Genomic DNA, 27,333 nt, shown 5'->3' with positions numbered 1-27,333 from the left:
TGTTCACGGGGTAGGGGCGAAGCAATCCCCCAAGTTTCATCGATTTTCGTGGTCGTTTGATCGAGATTCACCGGTTGAATCAAAGATTTTCGGGGTTTTCTGGGTGCCACCGGTCAGATCGGTAGGCAAGACCGGACAGACCGGTCTGCTGGATTTTGAACAGACTCGACCGGTCAGACCGGTCCAGTGCACCGGTCAGACCGGTCCTGTGCACCGGTCAGACCGGTCCTGACAGATCAGTGCTGCAGATTTTCCAATTCGCTTCCGATTTGCTTCGTGGTTTCGCTCGCTTGTTCGAGGCCTTTTGTGTTGGATTAGCTTTTCAATAGCTACTCCAAACTTTGGTCAGAACGCTTGAGCGCTTGGGCGATTTTGGGATATAGGCCGACGGTTTGGATTTCGAAAGAAATTTTGATCGGCTCTCATTTACCCCCCTCTGGTCGCCGGCTTCGGTCCTTCACAATGCCCATAGACAGCAGGTAACATTACAAGTAACTGCAAACAAGTAATCAACTGGCGTACTAGATCGCCATAAGCTTAATCTGGGCACCATGCATCGGGTGCAGCGTCATCACCGTGTGCGGCGCATGAGTATAAGATGGTGCGAGCTCAAACTCAAACCACTGAAGGATCATGCACATCGCCATCCTGGCCTCAAGGAGTGCGAAGTTTTGGCCGATGCATACGCGAGGTCCCCAACCAAACGGGAGGAATGCGCCCGAGTCCTTGGACGCCTTGGAAATCCCCTCAGCGAACCTCTCCGGCTTGAAGTCGTTGACGTCGCTTCCCCAGGTGTCAGGATCATGGTGGATAAACAGAATAGGGATCTCGATGAACGCATCGGCTGGGTACGTGACATTTCCAATCTTCATCTCCTTGTAGGTTCTCCGACTGAACGTGGTGGCCGGCGGGTATAATCGGAGGACCTCGTAAAGGATCATATTCACCTACAAACACTCAAGGATTCAGAGAGCAAAACAATTCATGTCTTTGCATTGTTTTTATTGAAGCATTGTGAATACAACCCGTGCAATTGCACGAGCAAATAATTTATAGTTATATATCCTTAGTTAACACTCCCACTATTTATTCTAAAGAAAATCAATCTAATTTTGAATAAGTTTATGGAAAATAAAAGCCAAGATTTATTTTAGTCTACCTAGTGAACCTAGTTTAATATTGTAGATATTTATAAATCTCTTCTATAAACTTAATCAAACATAGAGAAATTTAACTCAGAACAAAACTAAAATGACTTATAGTTTGGAATGAAGGCATTAGGAAAATGGAATTTTTATTTATACACCATAATACATAGAATCTGAATATATTAACTCTTTTGGGAGTAAATAATATACTTTAACTTGTATACATCACAATCATGACTAATGCACTGGTATGCCCAGCTCCATCTTATTGCGATTAATTTAGGTCAACACCATGGCATGCTGCTCATCACAAAAGTATCGAATTTTACTTTTGAAAGTATGGCAGATCTCTTTATACGTAGACATATGTGCATGTATATCTTATTAGCCCTTTAGGATAGACTCTTTGATTTAAATAATGAAGATATTAAGAAGAGTAGTTAGGTTAGATGTGATCGGTACTATTTTATATACTTAAATTTTTGAAAAGTCCAAATTAGACTGGATCTAATTTTTTTGTAACAGCAGATATGGATAATTAAGATATAGAATCCAAATTGGGCTGGATCTAATTTTTTCTATAATTGTATATGTGGATAGAATATAGGAGGTATTTTAGGCTAATTCTTCGTAATGGTATAGGTGGGTAATGTTTTAGAGACAAAATATATCCAACGGCTATTATTATCAATGATGATTACCATATATATTGTTGGTCAAATATTTTGTTTTTGGAGAATTCCTAGTCTCTCTTTTTTCCTAGGTGTCCATTCAAGATCGTAGGTGGCTTCAAGTGAATGCTTCAAAAGGAACCTCCTAATAATAGTAGTGAATTGAGTAATAACTTGTTTCTCCTCGCAAACGAAAAAGGTACTAACTTGTTTGAAGAACTCACCGTTTTGAGGCGGCTTAATCCCTCGTATTCTGGTTTAGTTTTTCCGAATAAGCCAATCACTTCTTCCCTTGCACGGTCTTGCCACTCTCGGTGCATGCTTAGCAAGACCATTGCCCATGTCATTAGCACTGATGTCGTCTCCATCCCTGCAAAGTAGAACACCTTGCACTCCTCGATGACTTCTTCGATTGTCATTCCCAGGTTGGACTGGCCATTCTCATCTGTGTCTCTCATGTTTGACTCCAGCAATAAGCCCAGTAGGTCATCTTTGGTGGGCTCACCTTCTTTCATGGCTTGAATTCTTTTCCCAACCAGCTCTCGTAAAATTGAGTTGATTTCCTTGCTGATCTGGCGCATTCTTCTGTTGTTTTTCGTTGGGAGGTGCCTGCAGCAAATACCCAAATTAAAGGCCCACTACATGAACAGCCGTACGTAACTGAAGAGGAACAGAATTAGAGCAGTCACAACAGAGTAACTCACATGAAACCTGGAATGACAATCTTCTGAACGGCGCCTACGAAGCGCTCGGCTTGCTCGGACTGGAGCTGGAAAAGCCTTCTCCCTTCAAGGTAGCTGCTGCCGAAAGCTGTGCGGGAAATGACATCTCCGGTGAGGGCCTGGAGCTCTGGCCAGACGTCCAGCTCGCACAAACCGTCAGAATCAAGAGACTGCGCCCATCTACTGACAAGCTCTTCGCAGCACGCAGAGAAAGCTGGTAGCATGAGCTGCAAGGTCATGCCCATTGGTGATCAATCACAAACCCAATCTTTGAAAAGTCACTACAAGTAATTGTAAAACTGAAACTTGATGATATACCTTGAGCTTCTCGAGATGGAATGCAGGGTTGAGGATCCTCCTGTGCTTGACCCATTTCTGGCCCTCGTGGCTCGTGAGTCCGTCGGAGAGCAGCTTTGTCAAGGCCGGGAACTGGGGCTTCTCGAAGTGGCCGAACTTGTTGGAGAGCAAGTCCTTGACCAGCACGGGATCGGTGATGGTCACGTTGGGAACCGGCCCGAACCAGGAGAAGCACGTCTTGCCGTGCTCCTGGACGTGGTTGTAGAGGAACGGCGTGACCCGGGGGACGATGTCGTGGCACCCTAGCGGCAGCGGCCTGGCCCATGCCTCCTTGTTGAGCCGGCCGAACTCCTTGAGGTCGCCGGTGAGGAACCGGTATGACGTGCCGCGGAGGCCCTGCGCGCGCAGAGCTCGCTCGAGCCGTCGCGGCTGCCACCAGAGCTTGTTCAGCAGCCGGCTGCCCTGCCACAGCAGCACAAGGCCAGGGACACCGTAGACCAGGAAGCTGCGAGGTACTGAGGCTACAGCTGCAAACAACGCTTCAAGAACCATTGCTGCTGATTATGCAAATAAAGTGGACGACTTTGACTAGACAAGGATATGCATGGTATGGCATCAGGAGTGAGGTTATATAGATGTGTCACTTGGTCGTATGATAGCTGTTCGTTGTGATCATTTGTTTAAGGTTTCTTGGAGTGTAAGACTTGCTCTGCATTTTGGTCAAACTAGCGGTGGGCCACATATATAATGGCTGTTACGAACTTGGTGAAGAAGAAACTATTACTGGCACTGACACGACACCATGTGACGGTTTGACCGGTGTTGCTTCAAATTTATTTAACCAGTCGATGCGACGATGAGCTCAGGTTTGAATTTAGTAAGAGCACAAGTCATTTGAGAATTCGTAAATTGCAATTAGAGCTCAAAGGTGCCTAAGAGGGGTACGCAGCATGAGGCACGACCGCGTTGGGTACGCCAGCCGCTTGCGGCCTGCAGCCTTCCATCCCCTGCCTGCCGCATAGCATCATCCGCCGCTGCCCGCCCAAGGGATAAGGGCCACGGCAAACTGATGTGAACGTGTCTGATTTTTGACTCAGGCCCCGTTTAGTTCCCAAAAATTTTCACCCAAAAATTTTCACCTCCCCTTTGAACACATGTATGAAGCACTAAATGTAATTAAATAACAAAACTAATTACACAGTTTGGATGTACACGACGAGACGAATCTTTTGAGCCTAATTAGGACATGATTAGCCATAAGTGCTACAGTAACCCACATGTGCTAATGATGCGGTCAAAGGCCTCAAAAGATTCATCTCGTGGTTTCCAAGTGAGTTCTGAAATTAGTTTTTTAATTAGTGTCTGAAAAACCCTCCCGACATTTGGTCAAAGTGCTGACGTGACATCCAAAATTTTTTGGGGAAGGAACTAAACGCCCCCTCAGCGCTCCGTGCCTGATTGCCTCTTTCGTACATGTACCTGTTGTCTCTTCTTACAAAGGCTTTAGGTTAAAATAAGTTAGGTGATAGTGTGGTTAGATGATTGTTTTGTCATACGTTAAATAGGACATTTTCATCAAAGTGATTAAGGTGACATGACCGAGACTTGTATGAAGATGAATCATCTTTGAACTATTTTATATGTGTAAGTTTCCTTTATGCACATTTTAGAACTACATATTTAATAGCTCTCAATTGTTGAATTTAAGACTTCACATGTTATTTATACTAATGTATACCAAAATTTTTAGTAGATTTTGATTTGTTTATAGAGTATACCGTTTCTATATGGGTTAATACCGAATTGTATATGAAAAAATTGTCGCGGCATACCCTATACCAAAATCGCATGTCATGTTCAATTCCCTTCTCTCCTGTTCGTGCTAAGATTCTTGATTCACATGTTCGGAGCCACTCCTTGGAGTTCAGATCATCCCATCCGTCAGCTACATTCTTGTTTGGTGCCACCATCGCCACACTCCTACTTATGTTATTTTCTGAATTATCATTGGAGCAAGATCGCAAAATCATATGCGACCAAATGAGTGTAAACTGATAAATCATATCTGACAAAAATCATGTGTTTTTGTGATAAACTTTGTAAAGCTTTAAGGGAATAATTAACCAAATGAGTGTAAACTGATGGATTCTACAATTTTCTGATGTTTATAATCAAATCGATATATATAAAACCTCCTCCATGTAGTTGAAATTAAATACTATATTGATAAACAAGTTATCTATCAAAACCCATTTCATGTTTTGGTCCTTAAGACTCTAGAATCTATGGTAACCAAAAGTGTACCATCTGTTTTGGTGTCTTATTATTCCATATTTTATAGAATAATTATATTTTATATTAGGCCTATCAGGATTTAACTATATCTACCAGCTCATCCAATGGATATGATTGCCTACTCAAAATTATAGTAATAACTTTTATGGTCCTCGGAATCTACTCAAAATTACAGTAGCCAGGGGACAATAAAAAAAATCTAGCTTCAAATAATGATTGATCAATTGTCTACAAAGTATAAACTCCGACAACAAATGAATAAGCTGCTGGCTGATCAGGGTGATGTGACTCTGAAAGGAATTGAACATGACACCCTAAGAAGGGGGTGAATTAGGTGTTTAAAACCGAAGGCTCCAAGCACATATGAAAGACTTGTTCCAAAATCTATCTAGATATGCACTAGGTTTTTTTACGTGTTGCTATTACTGCATAAAAGTTTTGCACCTATGTTCCAATCCTATAAACTACACAAGGCAATTCTATGAAAGGTAAACGTCGAAAGTAAGTGCAAGAAGTAATGCAGAATATAAATGAGGTAGAGAATGCAAACTCCCGATATGACGACTTTGTGTGGAGGTATCGCAAAGCTCTCGCTTTCCACTAATCCTCGTTGGAGCCCCTCACGAGGGAATTCCTGTGCAAGGGCCAAGCTCCCGGTCGAGTAACTCCGTGGATAGCCGACGGGCCTTCCCCACACTTGAAATAGCCAGTTAAAGGGGTATTCATAACCCAACCAAAGAAACTAGCCTTTGCTCTAACGGGTAGAAAAACGGCCTTGACTGACTGATTCGGTCCCTCCACAATGCATAGACCGAATGAGTCGATTATACTATGCAAGTAACCGTTGGATGGCTGACTCCCGAGCCCCACAAGCCTAGAAGACCTATTCAGTCGTGCTTAGAAGGATATGATTGAACGAATCGGTCATTCCAATGCTGTTGTTCTTCCTTCCATCCTCATCGGCTGGTTGGGTGACTATCCTCATGGGCGTGACCAAATGAGTTGGTCATTCTAGAGACAAACTTCTTCAAGTTCCTAGGGTTACCAACTTATTCGGTTGTACCCTTGGTACTTGTTGATCGAATGAATCGGTCAATCCAGAACCTTCTGCTTCAGTTTCCTTTGATCACCGATTGATTTGGTCCTCTTCTGCCCCTCACCGAATAAGTCGGTCGATCTAGTGCATTGGTGAGGTTTCGTGTTTGTTTTGCTTCGTTTCTTCGTGAGGTTTTTCATACTTGATCATTTCAATGGCTTCCATTACATCCTTGGACCTAACAAACACCTTCAAAGGTATATCTCGACAAAACATTAGTCCCAATGGTTATATTGTTATTCAATCACCAAAATCACATAGTAGCTTAAGGGCCATTTTCTTTACAGGTTCAACAATAGTTCAATCTTAAGGTCCTAGTTAACACACAACACTACCACGAGGTCCTGAGTTACATGATAAGATTTTGTTTTCAAAAGGAACCCTTGAAGAAAATAGTGAACTCAAACTCCGACTCTCGCTCCGTAAATATAACTCGGAAAGGCACAAGGCCGTCAGGTCGTATGTAGCAGGTAGTTCAGTTTGCAACAGATAACTTGATACTCAATAATTCTGAATCATGGACAATACTCAACCACGTGTGTACGAATGGTAATATCAACATTATCTCTTCATCTAGCAATGGCCAAAACACATTTTGCCTTACTAATAATGTAGTAATTTACAATCCAACAATGCTTTATAAAAAAGATTTATAAATCCAAATGTTCAATGAGTAAAAGAACATAAGGACCAATGATACATGAAAGCACAAAAGTCCATTGAAATTAATTTATTTCCAACATCAACGCGGAAAGGCCTATTTGATTTCTATGTTACATCTATACAAACAAGCTAAGGCCACTACCGATGAACACCATGCTTTCATCATACTGCTTTGAGCTTAATTTGGGCACCATGCATAGGATGTAGTGTTATCACGGTATGTGGCGCATGAGTGTATGACGGTGCTAGCTCGAACTCAAATCGCTGAAGGATCATGGACAGCGCCATCTTGGCCTCTAGCAAGGCGAAGTTCTGACCAATGCAAATGCGTGGGCCCCAACCGAACGGGAGGAATGCGCCTGGGTCCTTGGACGCCTTGGAGATCCCTTCAGAAAATCTGTCTGGCCTGAACTCGTGCACATCACTTCCCCAGATATCCGGGTCATGGTGAATGAAGAGCACGGGCAGCTCCAAGATCACACCGGCAGGGTAGGTGATGCCTCCAATCTCCATCTCCTTGTATGTTTTCCGGACAAAAGAAATGGCTGGAGGGTACAACCGGAGAACCTCATAAAGGATCATGGTCAACTGCACATGTATCAGCAATAAGTCACAAATCTTCCAATTGCGCAGTCGTTTCTAGAAGAAAAAAACACTGTAACCTACTAAACAAGTACTTACAGTTTTGAGGCGGCTTAAGCCTTCGTACTCAGGCTTGTTTTTGCCAAACAAACCTAGCACCTCCTCCCTCGCACGGTCCTGCCACTCTGGGTGCATGCTTAGTACAACCATTGTCCACGTGAGCAGCACCGATGTGGTCTCCATTCCTGCAAAATAGAACACCTTGCACTCCTCGATAACATCTTCAATTGTCATCCCCATGCTCGATTGGTCATTCTCTTCTGTTTCTCTCATGTTTGACTCCAAGAGTAGGCCCAACAAGTCATCTTTGGTGCTTTCGCCTTGTTCCATTGCTCGAATTCTTTTCCCGATTATTTCTCTTAGAATTGATTCGATCTCTTTGTTGTTCTTGCGCATCTTTCTGTTGCTTGTGGTTGGCAAGGACCTGACAAAGGTAAACCCCGAAAAAAAATTAGTATAGGACTAAGAATGCCGGCAAACACTAATGTATAGGACTATATGCATGTATTTTGAAGTACTAACTCACATGTAACCAGGAATCATAATCTTCCGAATGTTGGTCATGACAAGCACAGCTTGCTCGGCTTGCAGCTGGAAAATCCTTCTTCCTTCGTGGTAGCTGCTGCTGAATGCGGTGCGAGAAATGACGTCTCCAGTGAGGTTCTGCAGCTCAGGCCAAACGTCCAGCTCCAGCGAAGCCTCCGAGCCGAGGGACTCCGACCACCTGCTGACTAGCTCTTCACAGCACGCAGAAAACGCTGGCAGCATGCGCTGCAAATCGACAGGCACAACCACGGATTCCAAGGATCAAATTAATTATGCATACTCTCGACCACGATTTTTTTAGATTTATGAAACATGACAACATGTACAGGAAAAGGAAATTGGTATTGTATCAGGAACTTTGATTACCTTGAGCTTCTCAAGATGGAATGCAGGGTTGAGGATCCTCCTGTGCTTGACCCATTTCTCGCCCTCGTGGCTCGCCACGCCGCCGCCCAGCATCTTGGACAGCGCCGGGAACTTGAGCTTCTCGAAGTGACCGAACTTGTTGGACAGCACGTCCTTGCTCAGCTCAGGATCGACGATGGTCACCTTGGGGTTGGGGCCGAACCAGGACATGCTCATCTTGCCGTGCTCCCGGACAAGGTTGTCGACGAACGGCATGACGCGGTGCGCGATGTCGTGGCACCGCAGCGGCAAAGGCTTGGACCAGGCCTCCTTGGCCAGCCGGCCGTACTCCTTGAGGTCGCCGGCGAGGAAGCGGTAGGACGTGCCGGGGATGCCCTGCGCGCGCAGCGCCCGCTCGAGCCGCCGAGGCTGCCACCACATCTGGTCCAGCAGCCGGCCGGCCTTCCACAGGAGCGCCAGGCCCAGGAGACCGCCGAGCAGGAAGCTCCATGGCACCGATGAGGCCGCAGCGGCAAGCGTCGCTCCAAGAACCATTGCTCTGACGACGACCAGAGTGGCCTGGGAGAAGAAAGAGTTTGTATCCTATGCGAGTGGACTTGATTTGTGTATAGTACGGGATTTGGGTTCAGGTTAAATAGAGGCCCTTTGGGTTGATTAACCCCATTTGTTTATTGTTGAGGTGAGTGTAAGACTAATGGGACAATCTGGTCAGTCAGCCATGCCTTGTTGCTCCCAAAGGAACTTGGTGGAGAAGCCATTGCGATGACAATGAGGATCCTTGGATTGGTGAGGAAGTAATGACGCTCGGGTCGGGCACCGCCCATGTGTCAGCCGTCGCTTCCTTGCAGCTTCGTCTTGTTTTTTGTTGCTATATATGAGCTCAGATTGCCTTTGGCTAATTCGAAGCTGGGCAGAGTCAGAGTGCCATGAATACAATATTAAGCATTAAGGTGGCTTCGTATCGCGATGGCTTCATAAAAGAGTAAATTGTACATCAAGTAGTACATGTACATGTACATGTATGTATCCTCGGTCAGCCTCTTACCATTTTTTACTTTTGGGGATTGGGGTGGGTCGGGCCTGCTAATTTGCCGGCGAGTTCCAATCCTACCGGTGAATTTCCAGCAGTATTTCCGAACGTTCCCTGCACCCTGGCCTCTTAAACCTTTTCTGAATCAAAATAAATTATATAGAAAAATTAATACAGACAAGCTTTTGTATAACAATTTGTTTATGCAAATTTGTTCAATCACATAGCTTTGTAGAAAAAATTTGTACTACAAAACAAAATTTATATAACAAACTTATATAAAAATAAAGGAAGCAAAATACCGACCAAAATTGGAAATCAAACATTCATTAAAAATTAAAACTAAATTTCAAAAATCAGAAAAAATGAGATAAAAGTTGAAAACAAAAATTTGAAAGAAACATTTAGGAATACGCTCAGTTGGTAATGTTTCTTGTGGTGCAAATAATAGGTGCGAACTGCTTCTGTTTTCTTGGATTTTATTTCAGGATTTAATCGGCAATGTTCTTCCAGTGGTAGGGGACATGCCCCTCGACAAGTGAGGTGTATGTGGTGACTCCGTCAGTCTCGAGGATCTGGCAACTCAATCACTCGGAGATGCTTATAAGGGCATTGTTTACGTGCGTGTATTTATAGGGGCAAGTGTGCGCGCGCGTTTGTCAATATCTACGTCTGTACCGTGTTTCAAAAAAAATAGGAACAACTTGCCTATCAACCGTGCAACTTCACGGGCAAGTGATTTATGGTTATACTTTCCTAGTTAACACTCCCTTTGTTTTATATTATAGTTTGTTTTATCTTTGTTCTAAAGATAATTCATCTAATTTGACTAAATTTATGAAAAATATAGAATGAGACATATTTTAGTCTATCTAGTGAACCTAGTTTAATATTGTAGGTATTTATATTTTTTTCTATAAACTTGATCAAACATAGAGAAGTTTGTGTTAGAACAAAACTAACGTAACTTATAGTTTAAAATGGAAAGGATTAGACAAATATAGTTTCTATTTTGAAGGACCGAAGCCGGCGACCAGAGGGGGGTGAATGGGAGCCGATCAAAATTTCTTCCGAAATTCAAACCGTCCGCCTATATCCCGAAAATCACCCAAGCCCTCAAGCGTTCTGGTCACAGTTTGGAATAGCTATGGAAAAGCTAAACCAACACAAAAGGCCTCGAACGAGCGAGCGAAACCATGAAGCAAATCGGAAGCGACTCGGGAAAACTGCAGAACTGATCTGCCTGGACCGGTCTGACCGGTGCGCTGGACCGGTCTTGCCTACCGGTCTAACCGGTGGCACCCAGAAAACCCCCGAAAACTTAGATTCAAATGGTGAATCTCGACCAAACGTCCACGAAAACCGATGAAACTTGGGGGATTGCTTCGCCCCTACCCCGTGAACATATCCCCAAAAGATCTCGTCCTAAAGATCAACGAATCGAGAGAATTATGGGGGAGATCAAAAGGGATTGAGGTTTTCTCAAGAACTCAAGAAATCGAATTCGAACACACCAGTGATTCCAGAGGGTTTAGGACAGGGTTAGAAGCACGGGAATCACAGCAAAGAACTCATGGACTCCTCGCAATCAAGTGCACCAAAAACGAAATCGGAATTTCATCAAACAAGGCACAAAACGAGGAGATGGATTGATTCAAACTGCCCAGAGGGCACGAGGAGGTTAGGGCCTCCTTTCCCAATCAAATCCACAAGAGTTCTCACACAAACAACATTCAACTCTACCCTAAAGAGATGAACTGAGGAAGAGGAACACAGGGGCGGCGGCCTGGGGAAACAGAGAATTCACGGACACAATACAAAAGCCGCGCTTGACCTAACACAAGTGAAGGGGTATTTATACCCGCGGCACCGGTCAGACCGGTACGCTGGACCGGTCAGACCGGTTGGTTAGACCGGTCAGACCGGTGCCAGGGACCGGTCAGACCGGTTGGCCTGCAGCAACCCCTGTACATAATCTCATCCGACGGCCGAGGTTCTTTCTTCGAAACGAAGTCTTCTCCGCGATGCCGCCATCTTGATGAAGATCCAGTCCGCGGTTTTGGAGGGTCCGCGAAACCCGGGTAGGTGGCCGGTTTTGAGAAAACCGCCAAAACCTCACGCGCGGGAAGATTCCCGCCTCCGCGTCGTGGCCCTAGACGCCGTTCCCGCCTCGGCCTTCTGACGGCCCTAGACGCCGCCCGACGCCCGTCACCTCCTCGCCCGCAGCGAGGCCCTAGACGCCGTCAACGCCCGTCGCCTCCGTCAGTCCCGAGACCGATGCCCGTCACCTCCACGACTTGGCGTCTTCAACCGCCGTCCGCCTCCTTGGTTTTGTGGCGCAAATCAAGAAACCCGCCTTCCATCGCCGCTTGCGCCCTCGATCCAGGAGTGGACGCCACAGCTGCCGCCCGGTCCGAGCTCCGGTCCCGGCTGCCCTTCACCGCCGTCCACCGCACGGTCCATCGGCCACAGCACCTCCACGGCAGCTCCCCGTCGACACTCGACGCCTGTGTACCTGCAATCCAAAGACCAAGCGCACGATCACACCGTACGGTTGACAATTCACTCATCACAAGCAGGATAGAGTACTCTCGTTCCTCAATCTCCCCCTTGATGAGTGCATTGTCAACACACCACCTGAAAGCAGAGAAGTGATAAACAGAGAAGCAAGAAGTGAAGAACTCAGGCAAGTGACAAAAAGCTCAGAAAGGCAGAAACAGTCACTTACTCAAGCAGAAATCGATCCCCTAAGACAAGGGCAACGGCTCGACGCAATCGATCAAAAGCCAAAACATGACTCCTCAAAGACAGAGGTAACGCTCGATGCAGTCATGCAAGAAGCAGAGGGAAAACGAGGAAACTAGGAGCCAAAACAAAGCAGAAACTCCCAAACCGAAGTTTTTCCCTCTCACATGTGCAACTCTTCCAAAATGATGCACTCTCAAAGCTCTGTGCACAACAAGTTTTTCAAAAATCAAACAAGTCTCCCCCTTGTTCAAACACTTCTCTCAAAATTCTTCCCCTTGTTGGCACATGCACACATCGAGCCTAAAAAGACCTAAAGATCCCCCTGAAGCTGAGACTCCCCCTGAACAGATGCTATGCAATGAATGTGATGCAAGAGGTGTAAGTGAAAGCATTCAGGGATACAAAGATATGAGCAACATCTAGTCTCAAGCACGTGTGCATCCATAACCCAGACCTGCATCTAGCTCAACATGGTATATCAAATCAGTCTAGAGCTAGGCAAGTTCAGTTTAGGAAAAATAAAAACATCACCCATGATCTAGCACTAACAGGTAGGAAATGGAAAGGAGTGCTACTCCAACTCATACAGGTGAGCCAAACCAACCAGAAGCATATTGCACACATTCATTTTTCAACCAAAATTATCTCAATCAATTCTTAATGCCAGGGGTTGAAAGCTTGTCATGCTTTACTTAGCAACGAGGCCAAGCCTATGCCAAAAGACAATCAGAAGCTTAAAGCACTCGTTTCAGTCATGCACAGCCTTGCTCGGGTTCTCACAAGTGCAAAGTGAGCCGTCCAGAAAGCTCGATCAGTGCGACAAGCAATCCCACCTGGATCTTTTCAATCCATTTCAAGAATAGTTCAAGCAATTTTATCAGATTTAGATTATTTCAAGTACGAATTGCTGAACGAAAAGGCACACTAGCATAAATAAGATAGCAAAGCACATCAACATGCCCTAACATGCTAGTAGCCAAGACAGGGTGATCATGTTTTCAGATTTTCAAATCAAAATAGCTTAACTCAGATGATGTCATATACACAATGGAGCAAGCTATACAAGATCAAGTTTATCAACTCACACTAGCAGGCACTAGAAGATCATAGCAATGTATTCAAGAATGCTAGTGCAAGTGAGACAATGCAAAATGCAAACACGTACAATGCATATGCACAATGCAACTACCAAACCTAGAAAACAAAGAGAAGCAAAACAAAGACCTACCAAGCTAACCAAAACAAAAGTCAGCGATCAAAAGGGGTAACAAACCCCAAGCTCCCCTCGCAAGCGAGCAAAGGTGTCCTGCTCTAGCGGTTTGGTTAGTATATCTGCGGTTTGCCTCTCTGAAGGGACATGGATCAGGTCTATGTGTTCTCTCTCATGGTTATCTCGCAGGAAGTGGAACCGGATATCTATGTGTTTGGTTCTGGAGTGTAGGACAGGGTTCTTTGCAATGCTAATGGCTGACATGTTATCTACAAAGATGGGAACCCTACCGAAACTCAATCCATAATCCTGCAAGGTTTGTTTCATCCAAAGTATCTGGGAGCAGCAGCTAGCAGCGGCAACATACTCGGCTTCTGTGGAAGAAAGTGCTACGCTAGCCTGCTTGCGAGAGGGCCAAGACACCAAAGATGTACCGAGAAATTGATAAGTGCCGGATGTCGACTTGCGATCCAACCGACACCCACCGAAATCGGCATCAGAAAGGCCCACCAAAACCAGAGATGAATCCGCAGAATACCAAAGACCAAATTCAGGGGTGAATTTCAGATACCTGAAGATGCGTTTCACCACCTGCCTATGGGAGGTGCGCGGCGAAGCCTGATACCGCGCGCAGAGGCAGACGCTGAACTGGATGTCCGGTCGCGTCGCCGTCAGGTACAGGAGAGAGCCGATCATGTTCCTGTACTCCTTCTGATCCACCGCCTCGCCGTCCAAGTCCTCATCAAGCGCCGTCGATGTGCTGATAGGAGTCGGCTGAGGAGACAAGTCGCTCATGTCGAACTTCCGCAGCAAGTCTCTAGTGTACTTGGCTTGATGGACAAAAGTGCCCTGAGGAGTTTGCTTGATCTGCAGCCCGAGGAAGAACTGCAACTCACCCATCATGCTCATCTTGAACTCCCTGGACATCTGCTCAGAAAACTTGGAGACAAGAGTGTGAGAAGAGCCACCAAAGATAATATCATCCACGTATATCTGAACCAAAAGGAAATCAGTGCCAGATCGCATGAGGAACAAAGTTTTATCAACACATCCCATTTTGAAGCCCTGAGCCAGCAAAAAGGTTTTCAATCTATCATACCAAGCTCTAGGTGCCTGTTTCAAACTGTAAAGAGCTTTCTGAAGTTTATAAACAGGGTTTGGAAACTTGGGATTTTCGAAACCAGGGGGTTGCTTCACATAAACCTCTTCTTCGATAAAACCATTCAAGAAGGCAGATTTAACATCCATTTGGAAAACCTTAAAACCCTTGGAAGCAGCAAATGCAAGAAAGATTCGAATAGCTTCCAAACGAGCAACAGGGGCAAAAGTTTCCTCAAAATCAATACCCTCTTTTTGGCAAAACCCCTGGGCAACAAGTCGAGCCTTGTTCCGAACAACCAAACCATCCTCACCCTGCTTGTTTTTGAAAACCCACTTCGTTCCGATGGGATTACAAGCAGGTGGAGGCTCGACTAAAACCCAAACTTGGTTTCTTTCAAAATTTTCAAGTTCCTCATGCATGGCATTGACCCAATTAGAATCAGAAAGAGCGTGTCCAATATCTTTGGGCACAAAAGAGGCAACAAACGCTGAATGAGCAAAACCAGCGATACTTGTTACCTTGGACCTGATGACTCGCTCGTTGAGATCACCTAGCATCTGTTGAGGTGGGTGGCGGCGCTGAATGTGTCGCGGTGCTTCCCGTGTCGAAGTCGCCTCCTCCTCAACCAAAGCTGGGGTCTCCTCAGGTGCAGCTGGTGAAGCCTGAGTCACCTCCTCGAACAACTCCCGCGAAGTAGACGTAGTCGGATTGGGGTCGTCGTCATCGTTCGAGGTCGTGGCAGAGATAGCTAGGTCCACAGCACGCGTGGTAGCCTCAGTGTCGCCCTCTGCAGCTTCTTCCTCCTCATCTTCAAAGATGGAGGTGCCGAGCTCATCATCTCCTGCAACTTCAAAGACAGAAGAATTGCATGGTGCAGTCTCGTCGAAAGTGACTTCACAAGTCTCTCTGACGATGTTAGTATCAATAATCAGCACACGGTACGCTCTAGAGTGAGAAGCATAACCGAGAAAAACACCGTCAGACGAGCGAGACTCAAATTTATCAAGATTTCCATCTTTCAGCACAAAGCACCGGCAACCGAAAACTCTGAGATGGTCAACATGGGGCTGGCGTCCAAACCGCAACTCATAAGAAGTCCTGTGCATGAAAGCACGCAAGAAAATACGGTTGGACACATAACAAGCGGTGTTTACCGCCTCAGCCCAGTATTTGCGAGGAGTCCTATGCTCATCGAGCATCATCCTCGCCATCTCAACCAGCGTCCGATTCTTCCGCTCTACAACTCCATTCTGCTGTGGAGTGTAGGGAGAAGAATACTGGTGTTCAAGCCCTTGATCACTGCAAAAGGCGTCAAAACGAGCGTTTTTGAATTCTGTGCCATTGTCACTGCGGATCGCTCTCATGGCCTGAGGTAACTCATTTTTCAACCTCAAGATCAAGTCTCGAACAAACTCGAAAGCCTCATCCTTGGTTCTCATGAAAAAGACCCAAAAATAGCGAGAAAAGTCATCCACAATCACAAGCACGTACCACTTCCCACCAACAGACATCACTCTAGAAGGACCAACTGTGTCCATGTGTAGCAACTCTCCAGGGTGAGAGGTCATCACCTGCTTAACAGGCGGATGTGATGTGGCAATCATCTTACCGTGACGACACGGATGGCAAACAAGGTTCTTCTCAAACTTCAATTTGGGCAATCCTTGGATCAGGCCAAGTGAGCTCAGTCTCGACAACAAATCGAAGCTCAAATGTCCTAGTCTCCTATGCCACTTCCACAAATCAGAAGAAGGACCAGCCATCAAGCAATGAGAAGGGCCAAAAGGAGTTCCAGAGAAGTCAACCAAGAAAACCCGATCGCGAGGTGTAATCCGGCAAACCAAATCTCCCCTGGAATCCAAAACACGCGAACATCCCTCCTTGAAGCGAACATCAAACCCCTCATCAAGAAGTTGCGAGACGGAGAGCAAATTAAAACCAAGATTCGAAACCAAAGCATCTTCTCTCAGGGTAAAGCGATCAGAAACTCGAACAGCGCCAAGTCCACATACCTTCCTCTTCCATTTTCCCCGAATACAATGTACTCCTTTGAGCGCATCGGGGTGAGGCTGGAGAACCATTTGTCATTTTCGGTCATGTGGCGCGAACAACCGGAGTCCATGATCCACCTGTTCTCCAAGCCTCCGATCTGCACATCAGTAGTGAGACAAGGGGTGAGCAAATGTCTCAACACTGGGGTTAGCAAAGTGAGAAGCAAACCAGTGTCAAGCCATTTACTCTACAGAAGGGTTAGCAAAACCAGACAAAGCGTATCCCCCGTCCCGTCTACCGCGTGACTGACAAACACCACCGCAAGGAAAGCGTGGAGCCTCAAAACCTCCTCCAAAGCCTCGGTCCCGTGGTCCATAGCCGTACTGAAAACGACCATGAGCACGGCCGGCAAAGCGACCACCCGCTGGAGCATGGTAACCACCACCGTCTCCCTGACCTCCACCTACACGGCGCGCCCTAGCATCTTGCCTACCACCACGCCGAGAAGGACCATGCACCCGAGCAGAGTACATGTCCGCGTTCCGTCTCTCCTGCTCACGCCTCACAGTCCACTTCCTCCTGAAGCAAAACTCCTCCAGGTGACTTTCCCTGTCACAGAACTCGCAGTGGTACCTCACCTCACGCTTGAGAGGTGGAGGCCTAGCATGCGGACGGGGAGGAGCTGCCCTCTTCTTCTGGGCAACCTGGGCTATGGAAGCAGGGAGCGTGTCGAGGGGATTCCTCAGCTCATTGGGCTTTGGAACCCAAACCTGCTTCTGCGGAGGTGCTTTCAGTGGTTCTTTAAGCAGACCATTCGCGGGGTCAACAAGCGAAGGCTGTGTGCTCGTGCTAGCAGTGTTTCCAGCAGCCTTACCAATCTTACCATACAACCTGTCAAAGTCTGACTTTGTGTATGTGTAACCAACCCCAAACCCATCACCACGCTTGAACTGCTTAATCATCATGCCCAACTGCGGCTCACTGCTAGAAACCCAACTCAGAATCGCCCTAAGGTATGTGTTCTCATTCTCCAAGTTGGCTTTCTCTACCGCAAGACTATCTAAATCAGCAATCAAACCAGGGCAAACAGAGCAGTCAATAGGTGGGCTAGACTCTATGACCTTAGTCTTTCCAAAAGACTTGATCAAAGCGTTCTTCTCCTCTAGCTCCGACCTAAGCGTGGGACAAAGCTTACAAGCGCAAAGCAAAGCAGGCCTAGATCTAAGCTCCTCTAGTTCACAAACAACAGTAGCAAATTTGGACTGCAAAGATGATAGATCAGACTTGAAGATAGGACACTCATCGCATTCAAGCACATCACTAACAATGGGAGCGTCCTTGACAAGTTCAAGCTCATGCTTGGCCTTGGCTAGCTCGTGAGACACGTCAGAAAGCGAAGCCTTAACAACATCTAAGTTCGCGATATTCTCATCATGCTTGGCACGGAGAGCAATAAGATCATTCATGTGATATATGCAGCCAGCGCACTCATCCTCACTAGATTTCTCCCTAGCACAAGCCAGCTCAGCCCTAAGCTTTCTATGCTCTCTAGCTGCTTCCTTAAGCAGCCTCTTCTGGTTGTCGAGAGCGGCGTACAACTCCCTAACCTCTGTATCAAGCAGATTGATCGTGGAGTTTACCTCTGAATCGCTCTTGGATCCAGGAGAAGAGCCGGAGTGCGTCGGTGTAGCATGTCCACCCGAAGACGCACGAGCACCATCGGCTTCGCCTGCCATGGTGCAGAAGCTCTTGCGCCGACCGGCCGCCAAGCAAAGGCCGATGAAGCCGGTGGCTTCCTTGTCCCGCTTCTTCTTCTTCTTGTCGTCGTCGTCGGAGGTCGGTGAAGAAGAGCGGTCAGTGTCGGAGCTCTTGTCGAGGTCGCTGAGCTGCGCCAGGAAGGCCTTCTCCCGCTTCTTGGCCTTGTATTGGAAGCGCTTCTTGAGCGATTCCTTGTCGAAGCGTCCTCCCTGGTCACGACTGCGGTGCTTGTGGCGCCGACGCTCCTTGTTGGAGCCTCCCTCGTCGTGGTCGCGGTGGCGGTAGTAGTCGAAGGAGTTGTTCTGGCCACTGCCGGACTTCTTGGGGCAATCGGCGACGAAGTGGTTCAGATCGCCGCAGTTGTAGCACCCGGGGTTCTTCTTCCTCTGCCTGTTGTGGTAGATGCACTGGAACTTGCTGATGAGGAGGCACAAGTCGTCGTCGCCCAGCGTCTCCAGCTGCTCATCTGAAACAGAAGGCAAAAAGGCAAGAGAAAAGCCAAGAGTAGAGTTAGCGTTAGAGCTCGATCCACCTGGGCCAGTCACAAGAGCGACGCTCTTGGAAGGAGGGGCACCATTGGGCTTGGCTCGTGTCTGGTTATCCACCTCCGTGGCCTTGAGCTTGCCGAAAAGCTCATTCACGGTCAGAGTCTCATAGCCTGCAGACTCAATGATCGTGTTCACCTTGAGATCCCACACAGAGCAGTCAAGTGCGTAGAGCAACTTGAGAGCCTTCTCGTGCTCTGTGTACTCAAGGGCACCAGCAGATCTGTTCGGATTGACCTTGTTCACAATCGACTGAAAACAACTGAACATCAGGTCAATGCTCTCACCCGGCTCCTGTGTGAAGTTCTCGTACTCACGCTGGTGAGTCTCGAACAGTCTGGCCTTCACCTGAGGTGTACTCTCGTGGTAGTTCTCAAGGCACGTCCAAATCTTGTGGGCTTCCTGAAAACCCTGGACACGTGAGAACTCCGCACGAGAAACGCTAGCGAACAAGGCATTGACAGCCTTGGCGTTAGCCTCGTGCTGGGTCACCTAAAGAGGCGTGGTCCGAACAGCCAGCACCTCGTAAAGCTGGTTCGTGGTAATCTCCCAGACATCGGCTCCCATGCTCTGCAGGAAAGCTCTCATGCGAACCTTCCAGTAGGCATAGTCCTCACCGGAAAACACCGGGATCTTACCAAGACTCGCCATGGTCGCCGAGTGATTTTCGAACCGGTTAAGGTACTGAAAATCTCAACCAAGCTCTGATACCAATTGAAGGACCGAAGCCGGCGACCAGAGGGGGGTGAATGGGAGCCGATCAAAAATTTCTTCGAAATTCGAATCGTCAGCCTATGTCCCAAAATCACCCAAGCCCTCAAGCGTTCTGACCAAAGTTTCGGGTAGCTACTGAAAAGCTAAACCAACACAAAAGTCCTCGAACAAGCGAGCGAAACCACGCAGCAAATCGGAAGCGAATGGGGAAAACAGCTAATCTGAACAGCCAGGACCGGTCTGACCGGTGCCCTGAACCGGTCTGACTGGTCGCGGCTGTTCAAGAGCAAGCAGACCGGTCTGACCGGTCTTGCCTACCGATCTGACCGGTAGCACCCAGAAAACCCCCGAGAAATTGGATTCAAACGGTGAATCTCGAGCAAACGACCACGAAAATCGGTGAAACCTGGGGGTTGCTTCGCCCTACCCCGTGAACATATCCCCAAAAGATCTCGTCCTAAAGATCAACAAATCTTGAGAATTATAGAGGAGATTAAAAGGGATTGGGATTTCTCTAAAACTCAAGAACTCGAATTCGAACCAGCCAGTGATTCCAGAGGGTTTAGGACAGAGTTAGAAGCACAGGAATCATAGCAAAGAACTCATAACCTTCTCGCAACCAAGTGCAACAAAAACGAAATCGAAATTTCATCAAACAAGACACAAAACGAGGAGATGGATTGATTCCAACCGCCCAGAGGGCACGAGGAGGTTAGGGCCTCCTTTCCCAATCAAATCCACAAGAGTTCTCACACAAACAACATTCAAATCTACCCTAAAGAGATGAACAGGGAGAGAGAGACGCAGGGGCGGCGGCCTAGGGAACAGAACAATTCACGGACGCAATACAAAAGCCGCACTTGACATAACACAAGTGAAGGGGTATTTATACCCGCGGGACCGGTCAGACCGGTACGCTGGACCGGTCAGACCGGTTGGTTAGACCGGTCAGACCGGTGCCAGGGACCGGTCAGACCGGTTGGCCTGCAGCAACCCCTGTACATAATCTCATCCGACGGCCGAGGTTCTTTCTTCGAAACGAAGTCTTCTCCGCGATGCCGCCATCTTGATGAAGATCCAGTCCGCGGTTTTGGAGGGTCCGCGAAACCCGGGTAGGTGGCCGGTTTTGAGAAAACCGCCAAAACCTCACGCGCGGGAAGATTCCCGCCTCCGCGTCGTGGCCCTAGACGCCGTTCCCGCCTCGGCCTTCTGACGGCCCTAGACGCCGCCCGACGCCCGTCACCTCCTCGCCCGCAGCGAGGCCCTAGACGCCGTCAACGCCCGTCGCCTCCGTCAGTCCCGAGACCGATGCCCGTCACCTCCACGACTTGGCGTCTTCAACCGCCGTCCGCCTCCTTGGTTTTGTGGCGCAAATCAAGAAACCCGCCTTCCATCGCCGCTTGCGCCCTCGATCCAGGAGTGGACGCCACAGCTGCCGCCCGGTCCGAGCTCCGGTCCCGGCTGCCCTTCACCGCCGTCCACCGCACGGTCCATCGGCCACAGCACCTCCACGGCAGCTCCCCGTCGACACTCGACGCCCGTGTACCTGCAATCCAAAGACCAAGCGCATGATCACACCGCACGGTTGACCATTCACTCATCACAAGCAGGATAGAGTACTCTCGTTCCTCAAACGCTTCAAGAACCATTGCTGCTGATTATGCAAATAAAGTGGACGACTTTGACTAGACAAGGATATGCATGGTATGGCATCAGGAGTGAGGTTATATAGAGGTGTCACTTGGTCGTATGATAGCTGTTCGTTGTGATCATTTGTTTAAGGTTTCTTGGAGTGTAAGACTTGCTCTGCATTTTGGTCAAACTAGCGGTGGGCCACATAATGCCTAGCTGTTACGAACTTGGTGAAGAAGAAACTATTACTGGCACTGACACGACACCATGTGACGGTTTGACCGGTGTTGCTTCAAATTTATTTAACCAGTCGATGCGACGATGAGCTCAGGTTTGAATTTAGTAAGAGCACAAGTCATTTGAGAATTCGTAAATTGCAATTAGAGCTCAAAGGTGCCTAAGAAATAGGGGTTAATAAGCTTCGCTAGTGATGAATTCCATAATTTCTCTTAATTTTCTAGCTTCACACAAGGGCTCCTCTATATAGTTCAAATACAATTCTGCATTTATAAATAAGTTATCCCTTACAAACTTGTTTAGGTCTTGTTTGTTTTGATCAAGATCGGCCAGGGTCGGCTGCACAACGGGAGCTTGGATAGCTAGGGGTACGACATGGGAAATGTCCGGCGTGCAGGTTCGGCAGTAATAGAATCCGATGACCACCTTCTTGCCGGTATCGTGTTCCACTCCACCTCCATGTCCTCTTCACTTGCGTGAATCAGTGGCGGAACCACGGGTGTGCCACTTGGGCCGCGGCATACCCTGTGGCCCTGTGGGCCAGTAGATGACCGTGTTAAAAAAAAAACTTCCGCTTCCTATTCTAATTTCTGCTAGAGGGGTACGCAGCATGAGGCACGACCGCGTTGGGTACGCCAGCCGCTTGCGGCCTGCAGCCTTCCATCCCCTGCCTGCCGCATAGCATCATCCGCCGCTGCCTGTCCAAGGGATAAGGGCCACGGCTCTAGTGAACCAGTCCACCGCTCCAGTTTCCAAGGCAAACTGATGTGAACGTGTCTGATTTTTGACTCAGCGCTCCGTGCCTGATTACCTCTTTCGTACATGTACCTGTTGTCTCTTCTTACAAAGGCTTTAGGTTAAAATAAGTTAGGTGATAGTGTGGTTAGATGATTGTTTTGTCATACGTTAAATATGACATTTTCATCAAAGTGATTAAGGTGACATAACCGAGACTTGTATGAAGATGAATCATCTTTGAACTATTTTATATGTGTAAGTTTCCTTTATGCACATTTTAGAACTACATATTTAATAGCTCTCAATTGTTGAATTTAAGACTTCACATGTTATTTATACTAATGTATACCAAAACTTTTAGTAGATTTTGATTTGTTTATAGAGTATACCGTTTCTATATGGGTTAATACCGAATTGTATATGAAAAAATTGTCGCAGCATACCCTATACCAAAATCGCATGTCATGTTCAATTCCCTTCTCTCCTGTTCGTGCTAAGATTCTTGATTCACATGTTCGGAGCCACTCCTTGGAGTTCAGATCATCCCATCCGTCAGCTACATTCTTGTTTGGTGCCACCATCGCCACACTCCTACTTATGTTATTTTCTGAATTATCATTGGAGCAAGATCGCAAAATCATATGCGACCAAATGAGTGTAAACTGATAAATCATATCTGACAAAAATCATGTGTTTTTGTGATAAACTTTGTAAAGCTTTAAGGGAATAATTAACCAAATGAGTGTAAACTGATGGATTCTACAATTTTCTGATGTTTATAATCAAATCGATATATATAAAACCTCCTCCATGTAGTTGAAATTAAATACTATATTGATAAACAAGTTATCTATCAAAACCCATTTCATGTTTTGGTCCTTAAGACTCTAGAATCTATGGTAACCAAAAGTGTACCATCTGTTTTGGTGTCTTATTATTCCATATTTTATAGAATAATTATATTTTATATTAGGCCTATCAGGATTTAACTATATCTACCAGCTCATCCAATGGATATGATTGCCTACTCAAAATTATAGTAATAACTTTTATGGTCCTCGGAATCTACTCAAAATTACAGTAGCCAGGGGACAATAAAAAAAATCTAGCTTCAAATAATGATTGATCAATTGTCTACAAAGTATAAACTCCGACAACAAATGAATAAGCTGCTGGCTGATCAGGGTGATGTGACTCTGAAAGGAATTGAACATGACACCCTAAGAAGGGGGTGAATTAGGTGTTTAAAACCGAAGGCTCCAAGCACATATGAAAGACTTGTTCCAAAATCTATCTAGATATGCACTAGGTTTTTTTACGTGTTGCTATTTATACTGCATAAAAGTTTTGCACTTATGTTCCAATCCTATAAACTACACAAGGCAATTCTATGAAAGGTAAACGTCGAAAGTAAGTGCAAGAAGTAATGCAGAATATAAATGAGGTAGAGAATGCAAACTCCCGATATGACGACTTTGTGTGGAGGTATCGGAAAGCTCTCCCTTTCCGCTAATCCTCGTTGGAGCCCCTCACGAGGGAATTCCTGTGCAAGGGCCAAGCTCCCGGTCGAGTAACTCCGTGGATAGCCGATGGGCCTTCCCCACACTTGAAATAGCTAGTTAAAGGGGTATTCATAACCCAACCAAAGAAACTAGCCTTTGCTCTAACGGGTAGAAAAACGGCCTTGACCGACTGATTCGGTCCCTCCACAATGCATAGACCGAATGAGTCGATTATACTATGCAAGTAACCGTTGGATGGCTGACTCCCGAGCCCCACAAGCCTAGAAGACCTATTCAGTCGTGCTTAGAAGGATATGATTGAACGAATCGGTCATTCCAATGCTGTTGTTCTTCCTTCCATCCTCATCGGCTGGTTGGGTGACTATCCTCATGGGCGTGACCAAATGAGTTGGTCATTCTAGAGACAAACTTCTTCAAGTTCCTAGGGTTACCAACTTATTCGGTTGTACCCTTGGTACTTGTTGATCGAATGAATCGGTCAATCCAGAACCTTCTGCTTCAGTTTCCTTTGATCACCGATTGATTTGGTCCTCTTCTGCCCCTCACCGAATAAGTCGGTCGATCTAGTGCATTGGTGAGGTTTCGTGTTTGTTTTGCTTCGTTTCTTCGTGAGGTTTTTCATACTTGATCATTTCAATGGCTTCCATTACATCCTTGGACCTAACAAACACCTTCAAAGGTATATCTCGACAAAACATTAGTCCCAATGGTTATATTGTTATTCAATCACCAAAATCACATAGTAGCTTAAGGGCCATTTTCTTTACAGGTTCAACAATAGTTCAATCTTAAGGTCCTAGTTAACACACAACACTACCACGAGGTCCTGAGTTACATGATAAGATTTTGTTTTCAAAAGGAACCCTTGAAGAAAATAGTGAACTCAAACTCCGACTCTCGCTCCGTAAATATAACTCGGAAAGGCACAAGGCCGTCAGGTCGTATGTAGCAGGTAGTTCAGTTTGCAACAGATAACTTGATACTCAATAATTCTGAATCATGGACAATACTCAACCACGTGTGTACGAATGGTAATATCAACATTATCTCTTCATCTAGCAATGGCCAAAACACATTTTGCCTTACTAATAATGTAGTAATTTACAATCCAACAATGCTTTATAAAAAAGATTTATAAATCCAAATGTTCAATGAGTAAAAGAACATAAGGACCAATGATACATGAAAGCACAAAAGTCCATTGAAATTAATTTATTTCCAACATCAACGCGGAAAGGCCTATTTGATTTCTATGTTACATCTATACAAACAAGCTAAGGCCACTACCGATGAACACCATGCTTTCATCATACTGCTTTGAGCTTAATTTGGGCACCATGCATAGGATGTAGTGTTATCACGGTATGTGGCGCATGAGTGTATGACGGTGCTAGCTCGAACTCAAATCGCTGAAGGATCATGGACAGCGCCATCTTGGCCTCTAGCAAGGCGAAGTTCTGACCAATGCAAATGCGTGGGCCCCAACCGAACGGGAGGAATGCGCCTGGGTCCTTGGACGCCTTGGAGATCCCTTCAGAAAATCTGTCTGGCCTGAACTCGTGCACATCACTTCCCCAGATATCCGGGTCATGGTGAATGAAGAGCACGGGCAGCTCCAAGATCACACCGGCAGGGTAGGTGATGCCTCCAATCTCCATCTCCTTGTATGTTTTCCGGACAAAAGAAATGGCTGGAGGGTACAACCGGAGAACCTCATAAAGGATCATGGTCAACTGCACATGTATCAGCAATAAGTCACAAATCTTCCAATTGCGCAGTCGTTTCTAGAAGAAAAAAACACTGTAACCTACTAAACAAGTACTTACAGTTTTGAGGCGGCTTAAGCCTTCGTACTCAGGCTTGTTTTTGCCAAACAAACCTAGCACCTCCTCCCTCGCACGGTCCTGCCACTCTGGGTGCATGCTTAGTACAACCATTGTCCACGTGAGCAGCACCGATGTGGTCTCCATTCCTGCAAAATAGAACACCTTGCACTCCTCGATAACATCTTCAATTGTCATCCCCATGCTCGATTGGTCATTCTCTTCTGTTTCTCTCATGTTTGACTCCAAGAGTAGGCCCAACAAGTCATCTTTGGTGCTTTCGCCTTGTTCCATTGCTCGAATTCTTTTCCCGATTATTTCTCTTAGAATTGATTCGATCTCTTTGTTGTTCTTGCGCATCTTTCTGTTGCTTGTGGTTGGCAAGGACCTGACAAAGGTAAACCCCGAAAAAAAATTAGTATAGGACTAAGAATGCCGGCAAACACTAATGTATAGGACTATATGCATGTATTTTGAAGTACTAACTCACATGTAACCAGGAATCATAATCTTCCGAATGTTGGTCATGACAAGCACAGCTTGCTCGGCTTGCAGCTGGAAAATCCTTCTTCCTTCGTGGTAGCTGCTGCTGAATGCGGTGCGAGAAATGACGTCTCCAGTGAGGTTCTGCAGCTCAGGCCAAACGTCCAGCTCCAGCGAAGCCTCCGAGCCGAGGGACTCCGACCACCTGCTGACTAGCTCTTCACAGCACGCAGAAAACGCTGGCAGCATGCGCTGCAAATCGACAGGCACAACCACGGATTCCAAGGATCAAATTAATTATGCATACTCTCGACCACGATTTTTTTAGATTTATGAAACATGACAACATGTACAGGAAAAGGAAATTGGTATTGTATCAGGAACTTTGATTACCTTGAGCTTCTCAAGATGGAATGCAGGGTTGAGGATCCTCCTGTGCTTGACCCATTTCTCGCCCTCGTGGCTCGCCACGCCGCCGCCCAGCATCTTGGACAGCGCCGGGAACTTGAGCTTCTCGAAGTGACCGAACTTGTTGGACAGCACGTCCTTGCTCAGCTCAGGATCGACGATGGTCACCTTGGGGTTGGGGCCGAACCAGGACATGCTCATCTTGCCGTGCTCCCGGACAAGGTTGTCGACGAACGGCATGACGCGGTGCGCGATGTCGTGGCACCGCAGCGGCAAAGGCTTGGACCAGGCCTCCTTGGCCAGCCGGCCGTACTCCTTGAGGTCGCCGGCGAGGAAGCGGTAGGACGTGCCGGGGATGCCCTGCGCGCGCAGCGCCCGCTCGAGCCGCCGAGGCTGCCACCACATCTGGTCCAGCAGCCGGCCGGCCTTCCACAGGAGCGCCAGGCCCAGGAGACCGCCGAGCAGGAAGCTCCATGGCACCGATGAGGCCGCAGCGGCAAGCGTCGCTCCAAGAACCATTGCTCTGACGACAACCAGAGTGGCCTGGGAGAAGAAAGAGTTTGTATCCTATGCGAGTGGACTTGATTTGTGTATAGTACGGGATTTGGGTTCAGGTTAAATAGAGGCCCTTTGGGTTGATTAACCCCATTTGTTTATTGTTGAGGTGAGTGTAAGACTAATGGGACAATCTGGTCAGTCAGCCATGCCTTGTTGCTCCCAAAGGAACTTGGTGGAGAAGCCATTGCGCTGACAATGAGGATCCTTGGATTGGTGAGGAAGTAATGACGCTCGGGTCGGGCACCGCCCATGTGTCAGCCGTCGCTTCCTTGCAGCTTCGTCTTGTTTTTTGTTGCTATATATGAGCTCAGATTGCCTTTGGCTAATTCGAAGCTGGGCAGAGTCAGAGTGCCATGAATACAATATTAAGCATTAAGGTGGCTTCG

General features: G+C 46.8%; 3 protein-coding genes across 4 annotated transcripts; all 3 read right to left on the bottom strand.

Moving 5' to 3' along the window:
* Positions 1-506: 506 nt before the first annotated feature.
* On the bottom strand, positions 507-3,445 carry LOC120707514 (cytochrome P450 72A15-like). Of its 2 annotated transcripts, none has more exons than XM_039992418.1 (4): positions 2,860-3,390; positions 2,524-2,768; positions 2,044-2,428; positions 507-947 (listed from the first exon to the last, which is right to left on the bottom strand). In XM_039992418.1, the coding sequence occupies exons 1-4, from the start codon at positions 3,388-3,390 to the stop codon at positions 522-524; spliced, it is 1,587 nt and encodes a 528-aa protein (XP_039848352.1). In that variant the 3' UTR covers positions 507-521. The 2 variants fall into 2 exon arrangements, with proteins under 2 accessions (XP_039848352.1, XP_039848353.1); XM_039992419.1 differs by having other exon boundaries at positions 811-947; positions 2,027-2,428; positions 2,860-3,445.
* Positions 3,446-7,054: 3,609 nt separating this feature from the next.
* LOC120707513 (cytochrome P450 72A15-like) lies at positions 7,055-9,713 on the bottom strand. The gene is made up of 4 exons (XM_039992417.1): positions 8,447-9,713; positions 8,061-8,305; positions 7,574-7,958; positions 7,055-7,480 (listed from the first exon to the last, which is right to left on the bottom strand). The coding sequence occupies exons 1-4, from the start codon at positions 8,978-8,980 to the stop codon at positions 7,055-7,057; spliced, it is 1,590 nt and encodes a 529-aa protein (XP_039848351.1). The 5' UTR covers positions 8,981-9,713.
* A 15,269-nt stretch (positions 9,714-24,982) lies between these two features.
* On the bottom strand, positions 24,983-27,123 carry LOC120707512 (cytochrome P450 72A15-like). Its single transcript, XM_039992416.1, has 4 exons — positions 26,375-27,123; positions 25,989-26,233; positions 25,502-25,886; positions 24,983-25,408 (listed from the first exon to the last, which is right to left on the bottom strand). Exons 1-4 carry the CDS (start codon positions 26,906-26,908, stop codon positions 24,983-24,985), a joined length of 1,590 nt encoding a protein of 529 aa, XP_039848350.1. The 5' UTR covers positions 26,909-27,123.
* Positions 27,124-27,333: the final 210 nt, after the last annotated feature.

This window comes from Panicum virgatum, chromosome 5K (assembly GCF_016808335.1).
Source record: "Panicum virgatum strain AP13 chromosome 5K, P.virgatum_v5, whole genome shotgun sequence".
NCBI classification, from domain to species: domain Eukaryota; kingdom Viridiplantae; phylum Streptophyta; class Magnoliopsida; order Poales; family Poaceae; genus Panicum; species Panicum virgatum.
This window is presented reverse-complemented; position numbering and strand designations above follow the sequence as displayed.